This window comes from Erythrolamprus reginae, chromosome Z (assembly GCF_031021105.1).
Source record: "Erythrolamprus reginae isolate rEryReg1 chromosome Z, rEryReg1.hap1, whole genome shotgun sequence".
Lineage (NCBI taxonomy): Eukaryota > Metazoa > Chordata > Lepidosauria > Squamata > Dipsadidae > Erythrolamprus > Erythrolamprus reginae.
This window is the reverse complement of record NC_091963.1, coordinates 58,363,657-58,383,357: the sequence shown is the minus strand read 5'-3', so window position 1 is coordinate 58,383,357 and position 19,701 is coordinate 58,363,657. Positions and strand designations below refer to the sequence as shown.

Sequence of the window (19,701 nt, the reverse complement as noted above, 5' to 3'; positions counted from 1 at the left end):
TGCCCACGTTTCTCCAACTCCGTGGCTTGCACTGGCTGCCGATCAGTTTCCGGTCACAATTCAAAATGTTGGTAATGACCTTTAAAGCCCTACATGGCATCGGACCAGAATACCTCCGGAACCGCCTTCTACCACACGAATCCCAGCGGCCGATAAGGTCCCACAGAGTTGGCCTTCTCTGGGTCCCGTCGACTAAACAATGTTGTTTGGCAGGCACCAGGGGAAGACCCTTCTCTGTGGTGGCCCCGGCCCTCTGGAATCAACTCCCCCCAGAGATTAGAACTGCCCCCACCCTCCTCATCTTTCTCAAACTACTTAAGACCCAACTGTATCGCCAGGCATGGGAGAACTGAGACACTTCCCTCAGGCTTTTATATTTCATGTTTTGTATGTGTGTGCTGCATAGTTTTAAATGATGGGTTTTATATGTTTTTTAATATTAGATTTGTTTCATTGTAATATTGTTTTATTATTGTTGTGAACCACCCTGAGTCTTCGGAGAGGGGCGGCATGCAAATCTAATAAATTATTATTATTATTGTTGTTGTTGTTGTTTAGTCGACAGGACCCGGAGAAGGCCAACTTTGTGGGACCTAACCAGCCACTGGGATTCGTGTGGCAGAAGGCGGTCTCACAGATATTCTGGTCTGGTGCCATGAACGGCTTTATAGGTCATAACCAACACTTTGAATTGTGACCAGAAACTGATCGGCAACCTATGCAGACTGCGGAGTGTTGGTATAACATGGGCATACCTAGGGAAGCCCATGATTGCTCTCGCAGCTGCATTCTGCACGATCTGAAGTTTCCGAACACTCTTCAAAGGTAGCCCCATGTAGAGAGCTTATTTTACTGAGTTTTGGCCTTATGCCTTGCAATATTGAGCATTTAAAATCTATGACCTCCATGATTTTTCCCCCTCATTTGTGATCTATATGTAACAATTGGTTATGATGGCCTTAGAATGGGTAATTATGGCTCATAAAGCACATCCAGCTGTCATGTCCTGCTCACTGATAACTGTATTTCAGCCACCTGGTAAATGACTAGTCTTTGCAAATTCTACAATCATATGACTGTCCTTTTAGCTAGTTCTGGCAAACAGTGCCCATGTGAAAAAATATTTAACTTAACAAACATAAACATGTTGAAGAAAAAAGGCTCCACTTTGATATCTGGATTTTGGGCCACAACTGTGTTGGTACAACAACAACAATAACAACAAAAACAACAACAATCGTCATCATTAATTTTATAAAGCCTGAAAATTTCAAATGAAATAATTGTGTATTTTTCACTCTGAACATTGTTAATGTCATGTATCTGAGAAGTTGAGGCTGCTGCTGCTCAATATCAGGTCGGCTGTAAATAAAGCTCCCCTCCTAGAGGAGGTGATTGACCTGGCATGTGTGACTGAGACCTGGCTAGGTCCAGAGGGGTCCCTCTCTCTGAAATGTGCCCAGCCAGGTTTCAGATATGGCACCAGCCACAACCCGAGGGAAGGGGAGGAGGAGTAGCTATTAGAGCTGAAAAGACCATCAGTCTACGCAGGTTCACTGTTTCTGACATAGCAGGTTGAGAGTCTCTCCTTGTGAAGCTGGACCTAATGGTTCAGGTGGGCTTGTTGCTCATGTACCTGCCCTCCCAGCTGCTTGTCAACAACCCTGCCTGCACTACTCAAGGAGGCAGTGGAGTTCCCCAGATTTATTGTCTTGGGGGACTTTTACCTACTGTCGCTCAACGAATCCTCTGGGTGGGCACAGGAGTTCATGGCCACCATGGCAACCATGGACTTGAGCCAAGTAATTCAGGATCTGACTCATGAGGGAGGACACACTCTTGACATTGTATTTCTCTCAGAACAGTTGAGCAATTATATGAAATTAAGGGGCTTAGAGATTTTATCTTTGTCATGGTCAGATCATTTCCTGCTATGGCTTGATTTTAAGGCTCCAATACTCCCCACTGGGAGGCGGAAACCATTAAGAGGTTCCACCCCATGCACCTGATGGACCCAGAGGGCTTTCAGAGGGACTCACTTGTACTGGACTCACTTGTACACAGTTCATAAGAGTCCCTTATCACTGCCTGGAATACGGTGGCAGTAGGGACTCTAGACTGAATTGTGCTTTTATGACCTCTCTGAGGCAGTAGACCCTGGAGATCTCCTTGGTTCATTGAGGAACTCCAGGGGATGAAACACCAGAAGAGACTTCTAGAGGATCACTGAAGGAAAAGTAAATCCGAATCAGACAGAACACAGCTAAGTGCTTATGTTAAGACTTATCAAGTGGCGCGTATCATGCTCAAGATGATGGACAAGATGTGCGTGTCATGTCTCTCTAATTGCATCTGCGGAATCTCACCCAGCTGCCCTGTTTAGGGTGACTCACTGTCTCCTCAATCGGGGGTGGGGACAGTTTGACAAACCTTTACAGGATAGTGCTGAGGACTTTAATATGTTTTTCATGGACAAAATCACTCAGATCCAGACAGACCTCGATTCCAATTGGAACGCAGTGTCGGCTGACAATGAGTAAGTCAAAATGACAGGGGCTCACCTTAGTCCTGTTGTGTGTGGAGAGTCTGACCTGGTAACACCTGATGAAGTGGACCAGACCACTTTACTCTGTGGGACCTTATCGGTCGCTGGGATTCGTGCGATAGCAGGCAGTTCCGGAGGTACTCTGGTCCAATGCCATGTAGGGCTTTAAAGGTCATAACCAACAGTGGAAGAGCCTTTTCTGTGGTGGCCCCGGCCCTCTGGAACCAACTCCCCCTAGAGATTAGAATTGCCCCCACCCTCCTCGCCTTTCGTAAGCTCCTTAAAACCCACCTCTGCCGTCAGGCATGGGAGAACTGAGATATTCTTTCCCCCTAGGCCTTTACAATTTTATGCATGGTATGTTTGTATTTATGTTTGGTTTTATAATAAGGGTTTTTTTTTAGTTGTTTTAGTATTGGATTGTTACATGCTGTTTTTATTGCTGTTGTTAGCTGCCCCGAGTCTACCAGTTGCGGCCCTATCTGAACTGTCTCTACTCACAGTCACGCATACCCTTACGCACCCTCTCTGAGGGGTTCAAACATTCCCCCCCCCCAGGATGATGGATTGGCAGATAGAATTGTCCCTGGGTGGCAAAACCCACAACCCCTCTGTTCTGTTGGGGTTGAGCCTGAGCTTGTTAACACCCATCACAGTCCCCAGACACCTCTACTGTTTCACTGGACACAGATGTAGATATGTACAGCTGAGTGTCATCAGCATACTGGTGGTATTTCACCCAGCAACCAGTTAGGTCCCAGAGAGTCAGCCTTCTCCAGGTCCTGCCAACTAGACAATGTTTCTTGGCAGGATCTAGGGGAAGAGCCTTCTCTGTGGGGGGCTCAGCTCCCCCGATTCGTACTGCCCCCACCCACCTCACCTTTCGTATGAATCTGAAGACTCATCTATGGCGCCAGGCTTGGGCCCATTGGAAACTACCCCCTGGCCAATGAATGTATGGTGAGTTTGTTGACTGCTGTGAGTTTGAAAACCCTGTTTTTTTCCTTGACCCCCAATAATATGGATATGAGTGTATTTTAATTGGTTTTCAGGCTTTTAGTTTTTAACTTTAATTAATTGGATTGTCATGTACATTGTTTTTTTTATGTTGTAAGCCACACCGAGTCTTCGGAGAGGGGAGCATATAAATCAGATAGACAGACAGACCGACAGACAGACTGACAGACAGACAGACAAATAAATCGAAAGGCTGGCCACTTCAGGCAGGCCGCCATTTGTGGAAGAGCATGGCGAGATCACCCGGAAAATCCAGCACCCATGCTGGGCAGGAGGGGCTAGAAGGTGGAGTGCAGAGTCCCCATATAAAAGGGGCAGGTGCACCATTCTGCACCCTCTTTGTGGTCTATTTGTCAGTCCTGCTGCAGGCCAATGGGTATTTGGCCAAAGCTGCATGTGGGTCCAAAGATTTGACCCCTGCTGTGGTAGAAAGAGGTGAAAAGGGGGGGCTAACAACAACTGAGTGATCTCCTTTAGGACACCTTTTGCAAGGTGATGGGTTGTCCCTCCCAGAAACTCCGGGCTTATCTGGCCTAAGTGTTGGGGAGGTGGTGTCCTTGGGGCTCACCTACCGCAGGCCTACAGGCGATGAAGTGGGGGTGAACCTTCCCACATGCCTTGGGCATGGTGGAGAGCAAGGGAAGACCAAGGTCAAGGTCAAAGGCAGCCTTCCCTTGTTCAGCAAGGAGCTTCACCCATAATTGCCCAGGAATGTTAAGAACATTGATTTACACCCTATTTGGTTTACCTCTGCAGGTCCAGAAAGAAATTAATAAAACCCAGCTCTGTTGTCTGTGTGATTATTCCACATCCAAAGCAAGGGAACAGCCGGCCACTTGAGGCTAGCCACCATTTACAACGGGGCCAGAAGAACACAGCCACTGTTGCCGAAGCCAGGGAGGAGGGGGTGATCTCGCAGAAATGTGCAAGATTACCCAGGAGGGGCTAGAGGGTAGAGCGGTGAGCCCCCATATAAAAGGACAGATGCACATAAGGACATAAGAAGAGCCATGCTGAATCAGGCCAAAGCCCATTGAGTCCAGCATTCTGTGTCACACAGTTACCTACCAATTGTACATAGGGATCTTGAGCAGAAAGAGGGGGCAAAACCCTACTTTTCCCTTGACCCTCAAAAAATGGTACCCAAGGGAATCCTGCCTGCCTCAACCAACACAGAGACAGCACTTGGGCATCCATTTCAATAACCACTGATACACTTGACATCCATGAATTTGTCTAATCCTGCCTTGAAGCTATCCAGGCTGACAGCTGTCACAACTTCTTCTGAGAGTGAATTCCATAAACCAATGACCCTCTGGGTGAAGAAATATTTCCCTTTATTTGACCTCACTTTCTTACCTATGAGCTTTGTCCTAGTATTGTGTGATAGAGAAAATATTTTTTCTATATCCACCTTTTCTATCCCATGCATGATTTTATACACTTCAATCAAATCACCTCTTAAACACTGTCTTTCAAGGCTGAAGAGACCAAGGCATTGCAACCTGGTTTCATAAGGGAGGTGCTCCCTTTCCTTGACCATTCTTGTTGCCCTTTTTTGCTCTTTTTTTAGTTCCATTATATCCTTCTTGAGGTGCAGTGATGAGAACTGTACAGAGAACTCCAAATGTGGTCTTAACATCGATTTGTACAGAGGCAATACAACACTTGCCAACCTATTTTCAATTCCCTTCCTAATCATGCCAAGCATCTTCATTGAGCTGTCCACCAAAAGCTCAATATCCCTGTCTTGAGTTGTCTCAGAAAGCTTGGTCCCCATCACTTACTAGGTATAATTGAGGTTCTTTACCCCAATATACATAACTTTGCACTTGTTTAGGTTAAAATGCATTTGCCACTTTGTTGACCACTCGCTCAATTTTGAGAGGTCTTTCTGGAGCTCCTGACAATCAGTTTCACTTTTCATTACCCGAAACAATTCAGTATCATCAGCAAACTTTGCTACCTCACTATTTACTTCTACATCCAGATCATTAATAAATAAATTAAAAAGTAAAGGTCTCAAAACTGCACCTTGGGGTACACCACTTCTCACTTCTTTCCATCCAGAGAATTGTCCATTATTGCCACCCTTTGCTTCCTACAGTTTAGCCAGTTAGCAATCCAGGACAAGACCTGTCTTCTAATTCTGTGGCTGAAGAGCTTTTTTAGGAGCCTTTGGTGAGGGACTTTGTCAAAAGCCTTTTTGAAAGTCAAGATATACAATATCAACTGGATCCCCTTTATCTATGTGTTTATTTACATCCTCAAAGAATTCTAACAAGTTAGTAAGACATGATTTACTTTTGCAGAAACCATGTTGATTTTCTTTCAGCAATGTCTGATTTTCTATGTGCCCAGTAATTTTATCTTTAATAATGGTTTCCATCACTTTGCCTGGAACTGAAGTTAAACTGACTGGTCTATAATTTCCTTGATCACCTCTGGATCCTTTCTTGAAGATCAGGGTTACATTTGCCTCCCTCCAAGCCTCAGGTACTGTGCCTGATCTTAGAGAAAGATATATTTTAGCTAGAAGTTCAGCAAATTCACACTTGAGTTCCTTGAAAACTCTAGGGTGGATGACATCTGGACCCGGCGATTTGTTGACATTTAGTTTAGCAAGGCATCCGAAAACATCTTCCTTGTTTGTCTCTATCTGATTTAATTTTTCTAATTTTTTCCCTGTGAAAACTAATTCTGCAGCAGGCAAATACTCTCTATCCTCCTCATTGTCATCAAGTGGCCCAACAGTTTTTCTGATTGGGTTCCTGCTTCTGATGTACTTAAAAAGTTTTTGTTATTATTTTTAATATTCTTTGCTATTTGGTCCTTAAAATCTCTCTGGCTCTCCTGACTATCACCTTGCATTTAGTCTGCCAGAGTTTGTGGTCCTTCCTGTTCTCCTCAGTAGGAAGAGCCTTCCATTTCTTAAATGAGTTTTTCTTCTTTCCAACATCCTCCTTTACCTTGCTCGTAAGCCATACTGGTGTCTTCTTTGACTTTCCAGTCCTCTTTCTTCTTTTAGGAATGCATTTTAGTTGAACACTTCTTGGCACCCTCTTTGTGGTCTACTCGTCAGCCCCATTGGCACCTGCCCAACCTTCCCTTTTGTCTCAGCGTGACTACTGATTGCCTTCGGGGGATGAGTAGGAATTTTTTGCAGCTGTAGTGCATTTTATGTTGCAGCCATTTTTTCGCCTACTCCACACTGGGAGCTGGGGACAGGAGAGATTAGGGAGTGCTTTGCAGTTATTAGATCCTTAGGACTAGATCAATTCAATCCCTTTGGTAACTGGGGTGGCAGAAAGCGGCAGAAAAAGGGGGCTAACAACAACTGCATCATTTCCTTCAGGGCACCTTTTGGAAGGTGAAGGGTTGCCCTCCTCAGAAGCTCCAGGCTCATCTGGACTGAGTCTTGGAGAGGGGGTACCCTTGGGGCTCACCTCTGCAGGACTACAAGTGACAAGCTGGGGGTGAGCGTTCCCACATGCCTTGGACATGGTGGAGAGCGAGGGAAGACCAAGGTCAAGGTCAAAGACAGCCTTCCCTTGGTCAGCAAGGAGCTTCGCCCATAGTTGCCCAGGAATGAACGTTGATTTACACCCCATTTGGTTTACCTCTGCAGGTCCAGAAAGAAACTAATAAAGTGACCCATGAATCCCAGCTCTGTTGTCCGTGTGATTATTTTGTATCCGACACAATTAAGTAGCAGTACTTAAGTGGAAGAAAGCCAGAAATGATTTGGCCTATAGGTTAGATTGGGTAATTGAGGCTGTGGAGGATAGATTTGAACTCAACTCAAATGAGATATTTTATTGCTTTTTCCCCGGCAGCCATTAGTCAATCCTATCACAAAAACATGGCACTCAAGTAACAAAATTTCACATTTCTGGTCATTTTTGCTTTGCTGTGAGGGAGGAAAGGAAGGAAGGAAGGAAGGAAGGAAGTGACTTATTTCAAACTAACCTGCAGAAAAAATGGCTTTAAAAAAAGATTTCAGAAATACTTTACCTATATATAATAATAAAATTATAATTGTAAAATTATAAAATTATTTAGGAAATACTTGGTTTTTTTTAACTGGAAACATTAAAACATTGTAAGAACAGGCGGAAGCATTTCACCAGAACATTTCAAGTAGCATTGTTTTTCTAAAATTTGATTTTATTCATATATGTAAATCTCTGAGTAGAGACAGTCCAGATAGGGCCGCAACTGGTGCATCAGGCGAACCTGGGCAAACATTCCCCTTGCCACAGTAAAAACAAAATGAGAGGACTGGATTTTTCAAAAATATTACAATTTTATTTATAAATTTGTAGAGTCCGTGGTTGAAGAAAAAAGTTTGAAATGAAGTGTTTACTATCTTTTGCAGATTTATAAACCGTTTTCTCCAGGGGTCAAATTCTTTCGGTCTGGGCATGCCTATTGGTTGTCAGAAAGCAAGTTGCGAAGGCAGTGCGAGGCTTTGCCTACCCATCCATATGCTACCCTTTTCAGTTTCTTTTACCCTCTACACATGCACAAAGCATTCTGTGCATGTGCAGAGGGTAAAAGAACCCAAGTGGTGGCATCTGGGCAGGTAGGCCATGCCTTGTGCTGTCCTTGTGACTGGCTCTCTGACAACTGACAGGCACACCCGAACTGGGAGCATTTCACCCTTAGTTTTCTGACCTAAAATCTGGGATAACTTTGAAATTTCTTAAGCCTAGAAATATAAAATATTTAATCAATTCCTGTTTGTGTCTTCTCAGAAGCCAGACTCACTGAACTTCAAAATCCATAGCAATTTTAGAAAAAATATTTTGAACAGTTTGGGTGAATCTGGTTTTCTAAGAATTTTTTTTTTCCAAATCATGATGCATGATTACTTCCAGTTAGCAAGTCTTTAAGAGGCTGCAATCATCATTTGTCTCATTCTCTGTCTTCTCTCTCTCTCATCATAAACTGAAGTTTATATCTGGAAATTTATATAGATACCAATGCAATTGAATTATTCTGATTTCAGAATTTGAGTACTTTCATTGGCTAAAAAGTGCTTGCATTGAAATACAATTACGCTACCTATTTTATTTCTGTTCAAGAGAGAAATGGACTTCGAAAACCAACATTGATGGACTGCCTCTGAAAAATGAGACTCTTTTATGACAGAATTAGCAGGACAGGCACTTTTTGCATTTTTTTCAGACTCCAAACATTTTTATTTCTGTGGGCTTTTGGAATAGCCTCTCCTGCAATTTTTTTTCTTTTCAACAACACAACACTGTGTCAAGATCAGCTATGAATATTTTGATGTAAAGCCAAGAAATACCCAGCAATGTTTTGTGTGCCTGTTGGCATAGACATGGGGATAAGCAGATTTCCTGCCAAGAACAGTACATGAACCACAGTATTCTATGCTCACATTTCCTACAACTCGGCTAGCCTGCAGACTTTGTTCGCACACTGCACATAAGGAACAAGAAACAGTAGCCACTTCATCCCCATGTGTTATTTTGCCCAAAGGCATCTCAGTATGGTAGAGCAATCACTAATGAAGGTAGACATGACTTTAGGAGCAGTAGACACCTTTTGATAGACAGCCAAAACTTGATTCAGAATCTTACATTCATTATACTCGCTGGAATTTGCTGCTTAGGATGCAAGCTCACAGAATAGAAGTAAGAAATTTTATATTTATTCATAATTTGCCTTGTCTATTGGGAGGAATAAAAGTGAATCAATCCATTATCTCCAGAAAAAAAAACCCATGCTAATCAAAGTGTAGGCATGCATGAATGTACACATTATTCTTTAATTTTTTAAATTTCTAAATGATGACTTTATTAAAAGGTTTACATCTTGTGAAATTACTAGACATTTTCTGGAACAGGAATCACAACATTTGTCTAAATGCTTACTAGTCTGCTTATTTTATAGAATTATTCACAAACCCAAGAAGAAAATTAGTACTTTTAAAAGGTAAAAGAACATATATGGCACCAGCTTCGATATTTGTGGTGGAGCTCCTTTGGTGAGGTCAAACATAAAAAGCCATTGATTGACTTTGGGCCAGTTCTCTGTTAGCTAACCCAATTTAATTCACAGGAGTTGTTATGGGAAAAACAGGGAAGAAGGAAACATTGCACATGCTTCCTGGAGCTTCTGAACAAAAGGCAGAATGTAACTCTAACAATAGATAATGAATAAATAAAATATTTTTTTAAGGAACTAAATCAAGAAAAAAATTTCTTTCATCTTCTCTAAAATATTTGTGATATTTTCTCCAAACTAGAACTTTTATAGTTACTAAAATGTAATTGAAGATGCTGTTTGATGACATCTTCAAAGTAAAGTCAATGTGATCTATTGTTAAAGCACCAAGCTAAAAAGCAGGAGAGTGTGAGCTCTAGTCCTGCTTTGAGCTTGAAAGCCAACTGGGTGATTTTAGGTTAATCACCCTTTTTTAGCCAAAACCACAGGGCTGTTGTTCTAGGGAAAATAAAAGAAGGAAGGTATATTAGGTATGTTTTCCATCTAAAATTATTTATAAAAACAATCAAGGTTGATTAAAAATAAAATGAAACCTTTAGCTATAAATGATGGGTAATTACATAAGAGTAAATATTTAATTACCTATAAGATAATAATGGAATAACAAAATAAAACTGATAAACAAAACTTCAAATTCCATTAAATCGATACTCTAATAATTTTGATGGCAGCAAAAACTCAGGTAAAACTCAGGCTGTGTATTTTATTTTTTTTATTATTTTAATTGATTTTTTAAAAACTTTGTTCATTGCCCAGAATCACTTCGTGAGATTGGTGGCTATACAAATTAAATAAATAAGTTAATTAATAAATATGTAAAATTTATCCATTTAAAATGATATAATGAAGACATGGATATATACAGTATAACACTGTTATGTAAATTTTATCTACATGATATTATTAAACAAATGTTTACATATTTGTAAGCAAGTAAGTATATAACAAACTTAAGTACTTACATATTCAGTGTCCTGTTTAGATTCAGAAGAGAAATTCTGTGTGTCTGTGCTTTGTGAATTGTACTTATAGCGCTGGGTATTTTTGGCATATTCTTTCCTTATGACATCTATTTTGGTCTGATGGACATGTGACTTAGAATCTAACAGACTGTTGGTGCTGGGAACAGACTGATTTTCTGTACTACTAATATTCTGGTCTTCATCTGAATCACTGGAATTCCCTTTAAATAAAAACAAGTTAAACAAGCTGTTAGCCAATGATAGTTTAATAAATATCAACTTATGAACAGCTTTTGAATAATTGTTTATACTTTGCCATCATTTGCATAGAACATTACTGAATAGGAAACAAAAAAAAAAAAACAGGTCAGTTTAATTCTGAGGAAGCATAACAAAGCAAGGAATCTAAATAAATATTATGCATATATTTAGATTAAGGATTACATAGAGAAAATGATCTGCTACTGATGCCACAATATTTAAAAACACCTACTTATTGTGTCCTGAATGCAACACATAGTTCAGAGCACATTGTTTTAAGATGACAGCCTTGGGCATCATATAGATAATAACACCTGTTTAGAGTTCAGTGATCCCATGACAAAAGGAACCTAGTAACTTCTCAACCTATAATTTCAACATTATTGGGTTGCAACGCTTGTGCTTCTTTCATTTATATTTAAATGTTTGAATAATGGCCTATATATTCCTAGTCATATTTTTGAACCCTAAATTGAGGAAGACCTCAACTTACAGCAGTTTGCTTAGTGACCTTTTGAAGTTACAACAGCACTGAAAAAAGCAACTTATGACCATTTTTCACACATGACCACTGCAGCATCCCCATGATCATGTGATCAAAATTCACACACCTGACTCATATTTATGACAATTGCAGTTTCCCAGGTTTAAGGTTTTGAGACCCTTGACAAGCAAAGTCGATGGGGAAACTAGAGTCACTACACAATGGTGCTACTAATTTAAAAACTGCAACGATTGATTTTTCATTGGCAACAAAAGTTGTAAAATGGGGAAAACTTAACAAATTTCTCACTTAGCAACATAAATTTTGGGCTCAATTGTGGCCGTAAGCTAAGGACTACTGCAGAAATAGAAAGCAGCTTTTCCTCTACGTATTTAAATTATCTCTAACTTGTCACCAGAAGATGGCAGAATTGTATCAGGATTGAATTGCTTCTAAATCTGAACCTAAATCAAGAATATATTGGGATGTTATCTTGACTTTTAAAGGATTGAAATAGTTTGCCTATTATTAATAAGATTTATTTATTATTCATAAAATTGATTTTAAGAGTATTTAATTTTGAGTTTGCCATGAAAGTTTTTCATAAATGGATGCAGACACAGTATAATCTGTAATAATAAAATGGAATTATTTAATAATCACTAATCATTAGTTTTTTTTAAAAAAAATCTTAAACCAGGAGTCCCCAACTCCTGGTTAAAGGCCTGATACTGGTCCACAGCCCATTGGGAATGGGTCATGCAAGCAGTGGGCAAACACACAAAGTTCTATTTGCAATCTGCACGATTAGGTTGTGTGCATGAAATCATCCTTTTTCCCACTGACATCACCACCAGGTGTGGGGCAGAAAATGTTTTAAACAAAAAAAAAAACCTGGAAATTCCTTTCAGGGCTGTTAATATTACTGTGCTATCATTCTAAAAAACAAATATGTGTACTTTGTTTTTCCTGAAACTTTAAAAAAAGTCACTTTCATAAAGGAAGTTTTCAAATATGTGGCAGACAAACAATTCCTACAGAATCAAAAGCCTATACATATAATTTTTCTCCAGCTCCTCTTGTACCTGGCTACACTTCCTCTGTGTATTTTAGTATTTTCCTAGCTCATTGGGCATTTATTTTTCAGCCAAAAGACACCTTGGCAATAGCTCAAAAAAGTCACAATGTTCAATGATTAACAGGGAATGTATTCACCTATAAAGCAATGGGCTCAGAAACATACCAACTTCATATTCAGCTACAAAAAATAATATAAATGAAAGCTATTCATAGTATAGAAAAGCCCACTCAGAAGAGGCCTATGGCATGTTGCCAAAAGACAAAGGAATGGGGTCAAAACTAGGTACTTGCTATTAATATCTTGCCCCCACCACTGAACAAGTGGCAAAAATAGTAGAGAGAATAAATTTCTCACAAAAGGTGAAGGAAGGAAAATTATTGGCTTTATATAGATTACTTCTAGAGGTCAACAGTTAACCTCTTAAGCTTTACATATAATTTTTAATGGCATTTTCTTTTTTATTGTTAATTGCATTATCATATAAGTACAGCTCCCTTTTTAAACATATTATTACATGTGCGTATATTGCATAATATTGAATGCCCATCATTAAAATATGACAAAATTGTTTTGTATAATTGAGACTATTTAAGGTACCAATGATAAATCTGACCCACTTTTCATATTAAAAAATATTTCCTTTTGACTTTTTGAGGGGAAAAATTACTTTAAATCATCCAGTAATCCCTATAGAAAGACTATAAACAGGCATAAGGAGTCTACGGAGAGGGGCGGCATACAAATCTAATAAATAAATAAATAAAGAATATCCAATTATTGCATCAGGATTTTAACACCCAGATCCAGTAGCCCCTTCTTAGAGATAAAGAACCTGGGAAGTCTATCTCTATAGTAACCTTACTGTACTAATTATTGACTAATTATTATTTTTCTCAATTATCTTTAAAAGGAAACAAAATAATTTCCAGATAGGATTGTTTCTTGCATTGCTTACCCTTCCTGGATACATTTTGAAGTGTTTGAAAGAACCTGAACATCACAAAAGTTAGGATTGCCAAAAACAAAACAAGCAGATAGATTCATTTAAAAAAGCAATAATATTACTTTGCTAAAAAATATACTCCCAAATTTTGTAATGTATAATTGATTTCAGTTGCCAGATATTACTCTTTAAAAAAACAACAAATTATATACCAATATTCTTCCAGATCTGGATTTTTATCTGAAAGCAAAAATTATAATAAGTCTAATCACTAACAATTTTTCCACTTTAGGAGCTTCGTAAATTAATACATACTATGGTCCACATGGTTCTTGTAGACACACCTCAGCAAGGAGTCTGTTAGCTAATTCTTCTTTATAATGTGTCAAAGGCTGCTCAGCAATAACTTTCATGTGTTCAGATTCATCTGTAGGCAACAGCATCTATTACAATAGTTTGGCAGCTTTCTGTTTTTGTGAAAATGTCTTCCAAGGAACTCAGTACATTGAACAGATTCTTATGGTCTGTTTTATAATACATGCATGGTTTATGCAAGTCTGCTGAGATTTGGGATGGGGAGCACTAGTTGATCTTGTCAGTAGAGAGTCCTAAACATAGTGAATGCTGCTGTACTGTATAGATCTTCTCACTAAGAAAATCCTGGATTAATCTCAAAATTCAGAGAGCACACTTTGAAGTCCAACTGCCTATGATATACAGTACAACAATGCAGACTATAGTATTTATTAATTTATTCATGTCCCAAAAGCACTATAATACAGGTTTGTAAACAGCTTTATCCTCTATGTCAATTAAATGACTCGTTTTAATTAAATCCTTTCATAATTCTTTCCATTTCTGATCACTGCTAGTCCTTGAATTTTATGTTTTATTCTGAATGAATAAATATTCGACTTACAACTAGTCACTTAAAAACTTTTTTAAATTATGCCAGATCCCCAAATGGGTAAACCCAGATTCCAAGTTCCAATAATCGCTCATTTCACTCATGGGATTGCCTTTTGAGCAACAGGCACTAGCCAGCCTTTGCAGCATCCCATAGTTATGGGATTGATGCAGAGAGGATTGGGAATCAAAAATATGTAATTATCAAAATAGATAGAAACATAGAAGACTGACAGCAGAAAAAGACCTCATGGTCCATCTAGTCTGCCCTTATACTATTTCCTGTATTTTATCTTAGGATGGATATATGTTTATCACAGGCATGTTTAAATTCAGTTACTGTGGATTTACCAACCACGTCTGCTGGAAGTTTGTTCAAGGATCTACTACTCTTTCAGTAAAATAATATTTTCTCATGTTGCTTTTGATCTTTCCCCCAACTAACTTCAGATTGTGTCCCCTTGTTCTTGTGTTCACTTTCCTATTAAAAACACTTCCCCTCTTGAACCTTATTTAACCCTTTAACATATTTAAATGTTTCTATCATGTTCCCCCTTTTCCTTCTGTCCTCCAGACTATACAGATTGAGTTCATTAAGTCTTTCCTGATACGTTTTATGCTTAAGACCTTCCACCATTCTTGTAGCCCGTCTTTGGACCCGTTCAATTTTGACAATATCTTTTTCTAGGTGAGGTCTCCAGAACTGAACACAGTATTCCAAATGTGGTCTCACCAGCGCTCTATATAAGGGGATCACAATCTCCCTCTTCCTGCTTGTTATACCTCTAGCTATGCAGCCAAGCATCCTACTTGCTTTTCCTACTGCCCTTCCACACTGCTCACCCATTTGAGACTGTCAGAAATCACTACTCCTAAATCCTTCTCTTCTGAAGTTTTTGCTAACACAGAACTGCCAATACAATACTCACATTGAGGATTCCTTTTCCCCAAGTGCATTATTTTACATTTGGAAACATTAAACTGCAGTTTCCATTGCTTTGACCATTTATCTAGTAAAGCTAAATCATTTACCATATTACAGACCCCTCCAGGAATATCAACCCTATTGCACACTTTAGAGTCATCAGCAAATAGGCAAATCTTCCCTACCAAACCTTCCCTTATGTCACTCACAAACATATTAAAAAGAGTAGTACCCAGAACGGACCCTGGTGGCACACCGCTTGTAACCTGTCTCTGCTCAGAATACTCTCCATTAACAATAACTCTCTGATGTCTACGCTTCAGCCAGCTTGAAATCCACTGAACTATCCAGGGATTAAGTCCAATCTTCACTAATTTATCTATCAGCTCTTTATGTGGAACCGTATCAAAGGCTTTGCTGAAGTCCAGATAGGCAATATCCACGGCACCACCTTGATCCAACACCTTTGTGACATAGTCAAAGAAATCAATGAGGTTAGTCTGACATGATTTGCCTTCAGTAAAGCCTTGCTGATTTGGGTCCAATAAGTTATTGTTTTTAGGTGCTGATTTATCCTCTTTTTGAGTAGAGTCTCCATCATTTTAACTATAACTGATGTCAAGCTAACTGGCCTGTAGTTACCAGCTTCTTCTCTACTGCCCTTCTTGTGGATAGGCACAACACTGGCCATTCTCCAATCCTCAGGAACATCTCCTGTTAACAGGGATTGGTTAAACAAATCAGTCGGGGGGGGGGGGTGTAGCAATGACAGATCTGAGTTCTTTAAGAACTCTGGGGTGGATGCCATCTGGACCCATTGCCTTATTTTTATTTATCTTTAATCGTTCAAGTTCTTCTAAGACATCAGCTTCTAAGATCACTGGAGCTGAATCCGTACAGCTAGAAGCAATGGTATATCCCTCTATAGTATTATTTTGTAAGGTGTCTTTTGAGAAAACTGAACAGTTTTCTTAAAAGACAGATTTTGAATTAACCCTGAGAAACAATGTAAAAGTTGATTGTAGCCAAATTCTTGAGATCAAAAGGTTTAATGAAAGATAGATGTTAAGCAAATACAAAAGTGTAAGAATGTGATGAGGAAGAGGAAGCTAAAAATGGGCAATGGTGCTTACATCAGGTCCAAAAAAATGTTTTCCTGTGAAATTTATCTTAATATTTCTCATCAATAAATCCCAACATTGTGTTCTGGGAAAGCATGTATATATGCAGAAGTTAACCATGTGATCAATGAAACCTTGCACTGCTTCTACAATGAAGAGAGGCAGTCTGGGGTCTATCCATTTTAAATTTCTCTTTGTTTCTCATCTCTAAAATCAGGTAAATTAATTTTATTGCCTTGGTCAATTTGCTGATTACAGGACACAGAACAGCAACTTCCACATTTTAGAAAATAAAAGATGCAAAAGGATATCATTTTACAGAACTACTACGGTAATTTAAGAATTGTTCTGAAGCATTAAGTATGGATAGGTCTACTCTGTTTTCCCCAAAATAAGACATCCCCCGATAAGAAACCCAATTGGGCTATTGAGTGCATGGCAATGAGGCCATGTGGTTTTTTCAGGGTTCAAAAAAATATAAGATAAGGTCTTATTGGTGGAAACATGGGTATTACCTTACGCACATATAAGGACTCTTTAATACAAAATGGCATAATTCATGGGTCTCAGAGTAAAGGTTTCTTGTATTACAAAAAGAAACAGTCAATGTTACTTCGCTTAAATAACTATGTGCTTCCCCAAAATTAAGACCCTGTCTTATATTTTTTTAAACCCTGAAATAAGCATTTGGCCTTATTCACTCAAAAGCCCGATTGGGCTTATTATCAGGGGATGTCTTATTTGGGTAAACAGGGTATTAAATAAAATTGATACAAGAATGCACTTTTTCGTGTAGGTTGTTTATAACAACAATAGCTTACTTTAAATGAAAAGATCAGCAGCAGGATATATTGGCTAATGGCAATTAACCATTGCTCTACATTGGTCAATGTATAGCCAAGTAAACCTTATGCTCCTGATCCATACAGATGGAAGCTACATAAGACATTATATACTCATCATATCACTACCACCAAGATTACCCAGGAAAATCTGCCTATGGATATGAGATTCAGGCACCATCAGAACACACAGCTGGTTTGCTAAATGGAATTGCTTTTGCAGATAGAACTAAGATATAGTCTCCCACACAGCTGAATCAGACGAAATCGAAAGTCATTGATGAGAGAACTCACTCGGGTTTCAAACTACTGTACTTGAAACACGGACTTATCTTTTCTTAGCGTACTTAACACAAAGCGTTGGACTTTACAAAGTAGCAAGTTATTTCTCATAGGGGCTAATAATAACGAATACCGATATTATCGTACTTGTGTCAATTCACGCTATGCTCTTACCTCTATAAAGGATATTTATTTATTTATTTATTTTACTTACTTACTTACTTACTTACTTACTTACTTACTTACTTACTTACTTACTTACTTACTTACTCACTCACCGACCCACCCACCCAGAGTTTGAACTTCACATGCACGTACATATACACATTAACGAAAGCAACAAACCCTACCAACCTTACCGCCCCGCCTCGTGCTACACAGTGCGGTGTACCGATTAGACTCGGACGTCCGAAGGGAGAACTCTTAGCTAAGTATAAATCACTACTGGGTGACTTTGGACAGTCTTCTGTCCCAGTTCTATCTTAACAGCGGATCGTCGCTGAGGGGAAAAAATCAGAGGGAAGGTTGCTTTATTTGCCTTAATCTTCTGGAAGAAACGAGCCGAGCCGAACAAATCAGCCGCGGAGTGCTGGCGCTGCTTGTTTCGTACAAACCACTTCACCTGCCTTACGAGTTGCGCACGCGCATTAGGACCTTCAGGGCAGGCTGGCCACGCTGTTGCCGCCGCCGGGATTCTAGACTAGAGAATCACATACGATCCGCTCTTCGTTTTCTTACCTGGCCTGTGGGTCCCGCGCAGGAGGAAGTCACGGACCCTGTTGAGGGTGACGGTGTAGCTATTGATGCCGGCCGCGGCATCACCGCTCACGGTAATGCAGTACCCCTTGCCGTCGAGCAGCGCCTGCAGAGGCTTCGGTTCGTCGCTTCGAGGTCGGCAGCTGAGTCCGGAGCCACAGCGCTCGGTGTAGACGCCGCATGGCTGTCCTTCTTGCAAAGCGCAGGTTAAGCAACACCCGCAGCCCGGTTCGCGCACCAGCTCCAGGCATTCTGGCACCATGGGCTTGCACTGCTCCAGAGCCCGCGTGTCACACGTATCGCATCGCACCACCGGCCCCACCGCCACCGCCAGCCGGCTCAGCAGAGCCGTCGTCACTGCCCAGAGTAGCATGTAGAGCCCAGACACAATGGCAACAGCGACAGGGAGGAGGGACGAAAAGAGGATCAAGAGCGGCAGGCAAAGAGGAAAGAGAGTCTGCAAGCAGTCTCGAGCAGTGCGCACTGGCCGGCCCGGGTACCCTACTAACACAAAAAGAGAAGCGTAACTTCACTCGCTCTTGCACACATACTTCTGTAGGTCGAGGGCAGAGCACAAGCACACGTCTTGCTTGCCTCGGAAGATGGAGAAGTGTAGCTCCTTGCAGCTTCTGCGTAGACCCCAGCAAGTTTTTAAAAGGTGGCAGGAGGTTAGAGATCTGAACCTCCTAACGCCAAAGCCTGGAAGAAACCGCAGAAACAAGCTATAAAAAAGTCAGTCTCTCCCGTTATGCCGCAGGAACATTTCCCCTATTTTGCCCTTTAATATCAATACAGTCATTCAGATTTCTCTGTTTCAAAAGCTCCTTCCCTTTCAAAGCTAAAAACCCCGCTTCTTTGGAAATTATCCCTCCCCCCAATTCTCCACACAATTTCTTACGAGTCCCAACCCAAAAGCGATAAAATAAGATGTCCTTTGGGGAAGAGAAGAAGAGAGAAGAGAAGAAAGACAGAAAAGAAATGAGGCAAAACAACAGGATTTTAAAGAAGATAAATGTCCTTTTTGTCGTTTAAATCTCCTCGTTGCCTTCAACTTGCTCTCCCTCTCTTAACTTTGCTCGCTCTGATCTCTCCTTCAGCCGCAGTTGGTGCCTATATAAATCCCCTCCTTAAGACACGCCCCGGACTTACTATTGGCAATCCAGTAGAAGGAGGGGGAAGACTTTCGGTCAAAGAAAGTAAAGAAGGCGGGAGAATTGGCAAGTGATTCGTACTGATAAGCCTTTTAGAAATTTTGTTAAAGTAGATACTTTTGTATCGCATTGGGGGGGGGCGCAAAGGAGACTCGCGATTTCTCTACCAACCTTTCTATTTGTCTTTGTTTCAAAAATGCCCCCCTCAGCTCCCTTCATTCGAGGAAAGGAGCTCCAAATAGGAAATTCTTTTCAAATTTCTTATTTGCAGTGAAACCGATTAAAAGAATAGCTAAACCCAAGAGGCCAATTTTTTTGTTTGCAAAAATGGATATCATAGGATATCACCTCCTATGATATCTGCACTTCCTTAAGAAACTGAAATATGT

At 40.2% G+C, this 19,701-nt stretch overlaps 1 protein-coding gene across 1 annotated transcript in view; it reads right to left on the bottom strand.

The window, feature by feature from the left end:
• The window catches only part of IGFBP3 (insulin like growth factor binding protein 3), a 73,526-nt gene extending 55,044 nt beyond the window's left edge, over positions 1-18,482 (bottom strand). Inside the window, exons 1-2 of the mRNA XM_070767122.1 lie at positions 18,144-18,482; positions 10,561-10,781 (exon numbers count right to left, since the gene is read on the bottom strand). Of these exons, the coding sequence (XP_070623223.1) occupies positions 10,561-10,781; positions 18,144-18,423 (501 nt within the window). The 5' untranslated portion in view covers positions 18,424-18,482. The remainder of the gene's footprint in view (positions 1-10,560; positions 10,782-18,143) is intronic.
• Positions 18,483-19,701: the final 1,219 nt, after the last annotated feature.